At 39.5% G+C, this 12,352-nt stretch overlaps 1 protein-coding gene across 1 annotated transcript in view; it reads right to left on the bottom strand.

Moving 5' to 3' along the window:
• LTBP3 (latent transforming growth factor beta binding protein 3) overlaps positions 1-12,352 on the bottom strand; it is a 211,923-nt gene that overhangs the window by 131,562 nt on the left and 68,009 nt on the right. Inside the window, exons 7-10 of the mRNA XM_075188765.1 lie at positions 6,076-6,234; positions 5,582-5,806; positions 5,017-5,036; positions 1,214-1,283 (exon numbers count right to left, since the gene is read on the bottom strand). Of these exons, the coding sequence (XP_075044866.1) occupies positions 1,214-1,283; positions 5,017-5,036; positions 5,582-5,806; positions 6,076-6,234 (474 nt within the window). The remainder of the gene's footprint in view (positions 1-1,213; positions 1,284-5,016; positions 5,037-5,581; positions 5,807-6,075; positions 6,235-12,352) is intronic.

Here is a 12,352-nt window from a genome sequence, read left to right as displayed (position 1 = left end):
ATGTATCATGTTCCACACATGGGTCCTCATGATGCAATAAAAACAAGCATGTGTGTGTGTGTGTGTGTATGCAACAGATCTTAGCTTTGTAACTTATTTGAATGTATACTAATGACACAAAGGAATTGATTTACTACAAGAAACACAAAAAGGACATGTTCTTTTGTGTTACAGAACCTGCAAGTATGTCATGTGTAAATATATATGCATGCTACAAAATGCATAGGTATGGTTAATTTTACAGCCGGTTTGAGATTGAGTTAATAACATGTTAAGTCATGTCTAAGTGCTACCAAATTGTATTCTTTTGACCCATCCCCTTATTAAAGCAACTTTAGCAAACTAATATCTGTTTGACAAATGATGTGATTAAACAATGCCGTAAAATGAAGGGGCAAAAGGGCTATCATTAACTCATTTTAATATACACAACCAGCAAAAGCAAGCAAGATAACCTCACAAACAAACAAATTCATCTGTAACATCATGCAATGAGGTGTTGAACAGCGTCACTTAAGGCTCTTGCTGCTGAATGCAGTGATACCAAAAGATGTACCGATGCTATTCAAGAACCCTTAGCGTGGTGTGCGATCCGTGGTAAAAAATACTATCCCCAATGAAACTCTTGTGTCGTTGCTAAACGGACTGGCTCCATTGCAGTGACTTAATTGACATACTGTGCATATGCCTATGTTTTATCACACATGTGCAGTAGAATCAACTTTGGCCTAAGGAGGGGAAAAGCATGCAGTCTACCAAAAGGATCCTCTCCAGGGGAACTGCACTCCATTGGATAAGGTAAGTAACGCCATCCTGAGATGGCATTAAGTTTTGAGTGCTTTGTGTGAAAAGCAATGCTTTTCACCAGTTGATGAATAGATTCAGTTCACCGTCCAGCTGAAGGTTGCTTAAGGCTGGAGACATCTCTGATTTCTCCGGTGCTATGCGCTTGTTAAATGAGATGAAGCGGTGAAAGAGCCTTTTTCCAGCACCTTTGCTGGATTTACGCTTTTAACAGCTTCATAAATAGACCCCCTATGTCTGTTAGCAATAGACATAAGAGCAATATACCAAAGATGTTATTGTAGATGCTAAGAATCTATGTGCCCACTTCAGTACCACCAAGATGATTGTTTTGGCAGCACTGTAATGAAAAAACTCTCAAAGCATTGTCAGAAAAGTACTGCAGCTAGTAACTGCTAAAAATTATTACCTGGCTTTTTTCGAAAAGGAAATGGGAAATCCACAGTTTCCTCTTCTGAGTTTGGTGTATATGCTGGGAGCTGGAATTGATAGAAAGTAAGGTATATACAGAGACATTTATGTATGTTTATAAATAAGTTAACAAATTAATTACATACGGAACAATATATTGTTAACAGAATCTAACAAATAATGAGTAACCACATTAACAAGGAGATATTTTCAGGTTTTAAGAAAAACATAGCGGCATTATATGGAGTCAGACACTAAAAACATAGACATAATTATAACCACCTAGAGCCGCACGTATGTTAAGATACCCTCCTCATGGAGTCTATATGAGATGAAACTCGTTGAGGACATTTATTAGGACTGACATCTCAACTAGGACCTCCTTACCAATGATCATTGTACCTGTGTCTGATAACTTCCATAAGCCAACCATTCACAGACTACTACTGGAGTCCGGTATTGAAAGATATAGATAAGCTTATTGGTCTTTTTTAAATGTGAGTGAGCATTGTATATGTTTAATAAACAAGGTGTTTTACAAATTGCTACACTATATGGGATTGTTCCCTTTTTTTTTCCTCTGTTTTTGAATGTACGTTGGAGAGATCTGGAGCAATAAGCGCTGAGCCTCCAAAGGACTGATTACAGATAAGCTGATTTATGATCACTCTCTGGTACGCTGATACACAGTGGTGTTTCTTAGTGGATTTATTGGTGCTGCTACTATATTACACTATTTCTTTGTTTTTTTCTGGTCTGTTTTTATGTCTACATATGGCTGGAGAAGATGGAAGATATGTGACATTGGCATGTCCAGCGTAATGTGATTGATGGGCTTTATTTCTTCACACATCTCGTACGCAGATATTGCACCCACGGGTCTATTGGGGGCTACTTCCAATACGATACTGCACTATTAGGCACCTTTTTTCTTTCTCTTTTTATTTCCTAGTATCTTAAGATATGTGTACATTTCAGTAAGATACGCCTAAAGCATAGCATAAGCATACGTTAAAATTGCATGCTAAGCTTTAAGCATATCTCTCTATATGGAATGAAAATAAATAAACCCCAAAAAACAGCACTAGTCCTGCCATCCTAGGATGGTATCGGCAAGATTGAGTAGAGGTAAAGTGTTGAAGTCATTCAAAGTAACAAAACAAGCACTAGGCTATGTCATCCAGGACTGGGGGCACTATAGTAAGAAACCCACTGCAAGGGATCCCCCTGCCATAGTACCAAACATCCCTAAGCTGATCAGCATGGAAATGGGCTTGGGTCCGCAAAAAAAATGTGACCAATCCCTTAGTATCAACCAGCCCTATACTGAAAGGGCGGTGGGTGTGGGATAATAATAAAGTAAATGAAAGAGTTAAAAGATCATCTTGTCCGTGGTGCATTACAGGTCCCAGCATTCCCTGGCCACCTTTATATGGTAAGCTCCAGCATTACTGTTGTACGGAAAAGCGCATTTTGCACTTTCGTTTTGATCTTGCAACGAACTCTACATAAGGCCCAGTATACAGTATATAAATGAACTAAGAACATAGGACTAGGAAATATAATCAGATTGTGTCAAATAGGTTTAGTAGATAACAAGTTAGGGGCTTGGTAATTATGGTAATGGACTATGCCCCTGTACAGACTATTGAATAAAAGACATACTTTTACATTTTGATCCTTTTCATATGTTTATCTTGTGTGTAACTGAACTTCTCATGAGGAAATACTGCATAGTTTAGAATGTATTTCTTGTATTATCTTAAATTCCTATCTCTTATATTACTCTTCATTCTATATAAAGTTCCGATTTATTCTTCTCTGACTCTTTCTGTTTTAGATTCTTAGGGCATTTTTAAAACTCAAATTTACACAATGTAAAAAGTGACATTGCAATATTTTGTTAACCTATCGCGTGTTCTGCAGTGCTGCTTTCAGACATGCTATGGTATTAAAATTAAAAATGTAAAAATATATATCTAAATATAAATAAAATATATATTACCAAAAACTTATGTTTGATAATTTCTGCCTACAATTTTCAGATGTTGTTTTCAATGCAACCATAGTTTCTATGCTGAAAATCTTCTATTTGCATTATTCTAGTTGAGGATATTTTTAAAAATGCTGGAAATCCCTCGTTCAACTCAGTGAGCCTCCAAGCTTCTTAAATAGTATATTATTTCCCTCTACAATGTTGGGTTTAGATATTAAAAACTGCATTACCAACTAATCATTAAGTTTTACATGATTTCCCCAATGCTCCTCCATTTCTCTATCATAGAACCATCAAGTATTTTAAGTTCATCACTTTTAAGGGTCTGCAGGGAATTGGGGGTAGTGTGAGGAAGAGGACCAATCAGAGGGTGAAATTTGTATCTGATTGATCTTGAAGCTCACACGCATGCTCTCCACAGTGTCACACAGCTCCGGTCTCACATGACTGTGAGACAAACCACTAAGCTCAGGTAGAATGGCTGCATGGAGGAGCCCTGGGGATCTGGGGAGGGGTAGGAACTTGTAGGGCCTGACTATAAAATAGGCTAACTAGGGCACAAAGTTTCTTTTTGTTTGTTGGGGAAGGGGGGGGGGAGTTGGTGCACAATTGTGACAGAGAGAGGTTTAAACTGAAAAGCATTTTAAAATGCAAGAGAATAGTTGTCCTCCAAAGTAAAAAGAAAATATGAAAGAAAAATGTAGTAAGATTTTAAAATTGATGTATTCTCAGGGCTGATAGTCATCTTCAGGTGGGCGCTTGAGGAGACAAGGTTGACGACAGGCACAGATGTGACAGCCCCCTTCACATCTTTATCGTCAGTAGTGCAGATTCATGCCTCCTTTCTGCTATACAGTTCTGATTTTAATGAAAATGAAATAAGTGACAGAGATGTCTTCTACTCTTAAAAAACTAAGTAGATTAGAGTTTCAGAATGTCGGAACATAACTATGGTTTGGGGGAAGGTAAAGGAAGCTGAATTAAGGATGAGTTCATTTTTACTTACTGGGCCTGATTCATAAAGGAAAGTAAGGCACAAAAATGAGTAAGTTTTCTCCTGGACAAAACCATGTTACAATGCAAGGGGTGCAAATTAGTTTTTTATTTTGCACATAACTAAAATATTGTCTGTTTTTTTCAGGTAGCACACAAATACTTGATAGTTTATTTGTACACTGAAATTTAAAGTTGATCTAGGACATGCCCGACCCCAATTATAAATCTGTCCTCACATTTTAAATCCCCTCCTCCAATGCAACATGATTTTGCCAAGGTGGAAAGTTACTCATTTTTTTGTTTTACTTTCCTTAATGAAGCAGACCCAATGTGTATTAGTCTGGCGTGCATATTAGCCTAGAACTATCTGAACCCTTAATCAGGCCCTGGGAACTTGTGAGTAGGAGCTAACATTTAGGTTGTAATGCAGCTTTAAATATAATTCATACTTGCCAACTCCCCCGGAAAGTCTGTGAGACTCCCGAAATTCGGGTCAGTCTCCCAGGCTCCCGCGAGAGCTGGCATTTCTCCCGCATCCCGGATCTCCCTTGTCAAAATGACGCAATTCACTGATAATCGCGTCATTTTGGCACCGCCCCATGCATCAAAATGTCATTTTACTCGCGGGGGCAGGGCCAAAATGACCCGATTCGAGGTGCCCCACTCCCTCCCGCCCATTAGTCACTTCCATCTCCCGGACGTCGCCTACTAAGAGTAGGCAAGTATGATATAATTTACATAAAGACTTAAGTAAAAGGTTACACAGAAGTATACAAAGGAATAGGTTAATGCACCAATTTTACACTTACCATAGCTGCAGTTACTTCACCTAAAGGAAATAGGAAATTTAAAATATTTACTATTCTGTGTATTAGCTGAAATACTACATATAGCCTGAAGGCTACATACACAAATGTATGATTTGCTCTGGTATGTAAGAGGAAAGCATGTTATGTTTCTTAAAATATAGAAACCAAGCCAAATCAACACTTCTACTATGTAAAGTATTATAAAATACTAAACAAAAAACATATATCTATCTATCTATGAATATATCATTAGTATACAATTTCAAATTGCCAAAAAGGGACACTAAACAGACCTACTTTTGTAAAATATACTCAGATGCATGTACACATATTTGCATCTAACATAACAATCAGCATTTTGCATACATGTCACAGAGGACTTAAATCGTAACAATAAATATTAATCCAGAATCTGCAACAATTTTCCTATGAAGGCAAATGTGGGGTTTGTGTCTTAAAGAGGAATTATCCATGTAAAAGATAACCTGTATGGAGGTATAGGCCAGCATGTCATGAAATATTTAATCATTATGGGCTATCATGTCCTGAAGATAAGATAACTCACGTTGTCCTTCATTAGACTCAAGTTCCGATATCTGTTGAGTTGGAGTCAGTTCCCGTATGTTTGGAGGTGGAGCCACATCTGGAGTCATTGGGGGAATAGCCTGTTGGTCCCCCAAATCTGGCTGCAAATGCAGAGTGATATCACTCTGGCCCTGAATCACAACAATTTGATGTGTACTAAAAATGTGGTAACCTTTCCCAGCAGGGCAGATCTCAGCAAAAGAAGCTGAAAATGAATAAGTATGGATTAGAACTGGCAATGAGAAAAATGAAAGAAATGAAAGGATGTGATATTAGAATCAGAAGAAGAAAATAAAAAATGAGTGAAAATGAACACAATTACATTACCTATTAGGGATACTAATTTAAAATGGAAAGCAGTAGTAAATTAAGAACATCAGGGAATATGGTGAGACTGAAAATGCTTTAATTTATCAGACACCACTCTTTAATTCTCTACATATCTGATTTTCAAATTGTTTGCTCAATTCCTACCTGTGCCTTCAGCAGGACATGTCTCACATTGAGGACCCCAAGCTTTGCCCACACTACAGCAGCACAGTTGTTGAGTCATCTGTATAGCAATAGGGTGCTGACAATGTCCTTCTGAGCCTACAAGCCTGTAGCACACACTCTTCACTTCAGACTTCTCCTCTGTAAAGACAAAAAATGATTTTAGTTTGATATCCAGAAAAACATATCCTTACTATCTAGTGTTTCACTTTCATATATACATAAAGTATGATTAACACAGTAATTTATTTTACTCTAATTTTCAACAGACACAACTATTTGAAAGAACCATTATAAATCACACAGCAGTTCATGCTTCTTCACAGAGGCATAGCTACCTTTGGAGGTACCATAGCAACATTTTGAAGGAGTTCTCAAGGCTTCTAGGCTTCCACTCTTTCCCCCCTTATTCTAAGAAGCCAGCCAGCTATCTCTACTTCCTCCACTACCGCTCTTCATATCTTGCTCAGAGAAGAAAGGAAAACCATCCTTGTGGTGTTAATGGTCACACAGCAGAGAACTTATTAGAGGGCTCATTATTAGTTGGGACCCAGAGTACATTGGGTCCCACATGAACCTTTTAAGCTGCTGGGCCCTGTAACAGCTTTTCCCCCTGTTATTCCCTTGTTTGTGCAGTTAATAATTGGACAATTATTAGAACAGGTGGAGTTGGTGCTAGCAACGACAAGAATCCCAACACCACTGAACACCACTGACATCGGTATGGAAGTTCTGAATGGTAAAATGCAGACATGTACTCAATTCCGACTTCCTAAAAAAAGTCTGTGAACAATTCCATCATGAAAAGATAACGTCAGTGCCATTCACATCACTTGGAAGTGCAACTATTAGATTTATGCTATTAAGGGGGCAATGCGAGTACCCCAGGGGTGTGTAATGTGTTTAGCCCTTCCTAAAACATTAGCATCTCAAAGTATGAATCATATCTCTGTGCCAATTGCTTGTAGAAACTAGCTCTAACAATATAAGTTTCCTGATACTGAGTTGCAAAAATATTCATTGCTGCCCATGTGAGCATCAAACTGGGGGGTCCATTTATTAAAGTAGTACTGTGTCACGCAACATGCATCGCTACAAATCACAGCGAAGCGTATTAACACAACAGCTATTTACTCTGCCAGCGCTACTCAGGGGGTCCTGGTGATGAAATCCAGGCAATACGAAGTGTTTTATCTCTAAAGATCGCACACGCGTATAGGTTTGACTTGGTGGGGGATCATGCAAAGCCATTCCTGCATCAACGGACCCAATAGACATAGATAAAGTTACGTCATCCTAAGATGCTTTTCGCTGCTTAGTAAAATACTAACATTGCAGACGTGATAGAGTTCTATTGGGACTGCAGTAATGCATGAAAAGTAGGTAGGTGCAGGAGAAATCTCTGATTTTTCCTGCATTAAACCCTTCAGAAATTGTGCGATGACCATTTTCTGGAGACAATAGCTGTTTTCTCTGGTTTTGTGACTGATCTCACTATCATAAATAGACCCCTGGATCTTTTGTACATTAAAAGGGAAGGGAAAATAGTTAAAGGTCGAAGTGAAATTTATAAGTTGAAGTATGGACATTTAAGAAGTGACGGGAATGTAAGTGAATGGAATTTAATAGCTTTACAATGAAGGCAGTAGGAGAAGTGGCAGTATGGCATACCTCTGAATACACTCCCACGTCTCCCACTCAGTACAGCAATCAGGTTTGGAGTATACAGCCAAAAGCGTAACAACATTGAGGATGGTGCCGTGCTTTCAACAAAGCCTGAAGCCAGCCACATTTCAACTATTTAACTATCAGGTAGTTAACATGTATGCAAATTGTAGTTCTGTCTTCTTGTTGATTATAGTCTCCTGGAGATGAGTTTTTCTATTTTTTTACTTCAAATAGGTCAGAATTTTATTTTGTTTATTCTAACAAAAATACCAACTCATAAGCCCAATCAAAATAGTTGCAGCATATGATTTCATAACTCTGCTTTGTTTTTACATTACATTACATAAAATTAGTTATTTCTGTGTCACACACCAACAAGTGCTATCCTGTATTACTGTCAATCAGAAGAGTTAAGGTTAGGGTTAATCTTACATTACAAGCTGGGTCCGACTTGTAAAGGTAAGGTTATCCCTAACCCATACCCTAACTCCTAACCCTAACCTTTACTCCTAACCCTAATACCCCTAAAATAATACTTACATTACATGAATGAATCCCGGGTCCACCCATTGACGCTTTAAGAGGAGTTGCAGTTTCACATGACGTTATTTTCCACAGTCGGCAAGAGATCGGGTCATCACATGAAGTCATCTGGATCTTGGTATGTAGTCTTTTTTTCATGTCGGTGTAGTCCTTCTTCGGAATCCTCATGTCATCTTAGTCCGTGTCGGAGTAGTCAATACCGTTAATAGGTACTACACCCCTTTTAAGTATCTCAAGATTCTCTCAACAGCTGTCTAGTGATGTGTGAGGATACCACCCTTAGCTGGCATTGCAGTTACCCTCTGTGGGATGACACTCACTCGGGTAGACCAGAGTATATCCAAAATAAGGCTTTATTACTACAGCATAACACTGCAAGATGTTCACAAAATACAGGGTAAATGGTAGCATGTATCATCCAGCAGCCTCTTATAGTCAGCACTCCAAAGTAATCATCTCAGTCTCTTTCAGAGTCTTATCCTCCCACAATATTACCACTAATGTTTAGCTAGACATTTACCATGTTGCTCAGAGTGGGATACTGGCTCACACAGACCTACTAGGGTTTCCTTCAGCTGCACTACAATGCCTCCCCAGAGTCCTTTTTGCTGATGTCTTGCATACCACAATCCTTCAAGTTAGAATATCTCTCTTGGTATTCTGCTCTCCTTATATTCATGGCTGTATACACAGGGAGTAGGGTCAAATGCATCAATCCTCCCCCTTTCAGCAGGAGTCTATCAGTGGACACTTTAACTGTTAGACATACCGTCTCTGTTACCTTGATTATACAGTGGAATGGCTTGACTGAATTAGCTATTTGGCCGGATACACTAAACAGAGGGTTATATATAACATCAAGGAATGACACTTTACACTTGCATGAAACAATAAGATGTTTGACACATTGTATCTGCAGCATTACACAATCTGAGCATGTGATACATTTTGATACAATAAAATTGATATTGATACATGTTAATACATTTCCCAATGCTATTTCAACCAGTAAATTACTGTGGAGGCACATAGCATATCATCTAAAAGTTCTAACCCAATTACCTCTCAGATTACCTGTTGACCTAGTTAATTAACGTTGGCTGCCAGCTAGCTATGTGTCACACACCGGTCCCACAAGCGGGTACTGGTAGACTTACCTGCTCCAGACAGGCAGAATCTCCATTTCCGCCTCTACAGTTGTGGTTCCTTCGAACCTACCACCCCACTATCTTGCATTCTCTGATGTATTTGAAAAAGGCCATGCTGAGCTGCTACCTCCACATCACCCTTGGGACTGTCTCATAGACTTATTGCCGGGAAAACACCCTCCTAGAGGGCGAGTTTAGCCTCTCTTCCAACCTGAGACCCAAGCCATGACTAATTTTTATCAAGGATAATCTCCAGAGAGGATTCATCAGGCCCTCATTCTCTTCCACCGGTGCAGGCTTATTTTTTGTAAAGAAGAAGAACGTGTACCTACACCCTTGAATTGATTATCGAGGTCTGAATAAAGTAACAATTAAGAATCGCTACCCCATTCCGCTCATCAAAGAGTTATTTGACCACATCAAGAAGGCTAAAATCTTTTCCAAACTGGATCTTTGTGGGGTATATAATCTTTTACACATTCGGGCTGGTGACGAATGGAACACCGCATTTAACACCCGCAACGAGAAATTTGTAATGCCCTTTGGACTTTGTAATGCCCCAGTCGTGTTCCAAAGCTTTGAAAATTAGATTTTCAGGAACCTCTTCTATTCTTGTGTAGTGGTCTATCTTGATGACATCCTTATTTTTTCTCAAGATATTGATTCACATCGTGTGCATGTTGCAGATGTGTTGACCAGGCACAGAAAACAATCGACTTTATTGTAAACTGGAGAAATGCTCCTTCAGACCACTTCTTTGCATTTCCTGGGTTACATTATGTCAGGATCCGGCCTTCGTATGGACCCAGAGAAGGTACAAGCAATTCTGAATTGGCCACGTCCATGCGGTCTCAAAGTCTCAAAGCTATCCAACGTTTTCTGGGCTTCTTAAATTATTACAGACAGTTAATTCAAAACTATTCTAGTATTATTGCTCCCATTACAGCACTCACCCGGATGGGAGCGAATACCAAGAACTGGTCGGTAAAAGCTCAAGAGGCTTTTTCATTTCTAAAGCAAGCCTTCTCTTCTGATTCTATTCTCCAGCAACCAGCTCTCTAAACTTTTTTTCTTAGAAGTGTATGCTTCCGCAGTTGGTGTAGGTCAGTGATGGGCAAACTTTTTCAGGAGCGGGCCAAATAAAAAAGAAAAACTTTAGGCGGGCCAATATAATTTATTAAAAAACTCAAATATCGAAATATGTATTACAAATTTTTTTAATGGGACGGGAGGGTTTTATATAGCAGTGTTACCTCTATAAGTGCAGTGATCGTACAGACACAGCACTTATTTCAGCAGGTTGTTGCAGATCCGTCTTTCTGGTGACAACACAGCATCCAATCGAAATCCGCCTTAGTATATGGCCCAGCCCATCTCTTCTCACATGACTTTCAGCCATTAGGGGGCGGGCAGGTGTTTGAGTGATTGACATACGAAGTGTCCTTTTAGGAAGGAGGATGAAGTGTAATGGAGGAAATAGCTGGGAAGGCATAAAAATGAAGGTTCTGACACACAGGGTCGGCCCTAATAATTTTATGCATATTTGAATGAATTATTTTAAAATATTGGCGGACCGGATAGAACCTCTAAGTGGGCCGGATCTGGCCCACGGGCCGTAGTTTGCCCATTACTGGTGTAGGTGCTCTGCTCTCCCAAAGGTCGCTAACCAACAAACTCATACCTCGCACCTTCTTCTCTCGCAAATTTCTACCAGCTGAACGGAACTATACCGTAGATAAAGAACTACTGGCTATGAAGCTGTCCCTTTCTGAATAGCGCTATCTCCTGGAGGTAGTTCAGCATGTGGTTACCATCTTTACAGATCATAAGAATCTTTTGCATCTTGAAAAGGCTCAATGCCTCAATCCCCTTCAGGCTCGCTGGTCACTTCTTCTCCCGCTTCAACCTCCATCAGACTTACAAGCCGGGTCATTTCAACGAGAAAGCGGATGCTCTTTCCCGGGACTTCGATTCCAGCCAAGATTCTGATCCACCTTTATACCATCTCATCTTGGACCCCAAGTGTTTACTAATGCTTTCTGTGTCTTCTACTCTTCCTCCTGGGAAGTTCCTGCTTCTCTCTGAAAAAAAGACTTCTTCGGTGGTATCATGCCTCCAGATTTACAGAACACGCGGGATTCCTCAAAACCTATGAAGTCATTTCTCAAATCTTTTGGTAGCTCTCCCTCCGGTCAGCCTCAAAGAATTCATGGCTGCTTGAAACATCTGCGCCTAACATAAATCTCCCCTTCTGACTCCTATGGGTCCACTATTACCTCCTCCAGTACCTTCCAAACCTTGGACACACATCAGCATGGTCTTTGTCACTGATCTTCCTACCTGTAGAGGATTTAACACAATTTGGGTCATGGTGGATCGCTTTTCAAGAATGGCTCACTTTATTCCCCTGGTGTCTCACTTCCTCCTCTGTTTAGGCACAACATTTCATTAAAGAAGTGTTCAAGCTCCATGGCTGTCTTCAAGAGATTTTTTCTGATAGAGGAGTTCAATTTATTTCAAAGTTTTGGCATGCTTTATGCAAGAATTTCTGCATTCAACTTAATTTCTCTTCTGCATACCATCTACAATCTAATGGACAAACGTAAAGAATAAATCAAGATCTTGAAACCTTTCTCAGGATATTTTCTTCCTCCAACCAGGACAACTGGGTTGACCTCTTACCTTGGGCTGAATTCGCTCGCAACCAACTATTTCATGAATCTACACCATTCTTTGTCATTATTGGGTTACATCCTACGCTCCCCAAATTTCTCTGAAATGTTCCTGTTGGGGATTTCTGCAAGATTTTTCTGCTATTTGGTATTGAGTTGTTACCTTTCTCAAGAAATCCTTTAACAGCTACAAACTCTTCGCGGACAGAAAACATTAGGCAGTTCCTG

The sequence above is a fragment of the Mixophyes fleayi genome, chromosome 10, assembly GCF_038048845.1.
Source record: "Mixophyes fleayi isolate aMixFle1 chromosome 10, aMixFle1.hap1, whole genome shotgun sequence".
Lineage (NCBI taxonomy): Eukaryota > Metazoa > Chordata > Amphibia > Anura > Limnodynastidae > Mixophyes > Mixophyes fleayi.
The sequence above is the reverse complement of the archived record's forward strand: the minus strand, read 5'-3'. Positions and strand labels throughout refer to the sequence as shown.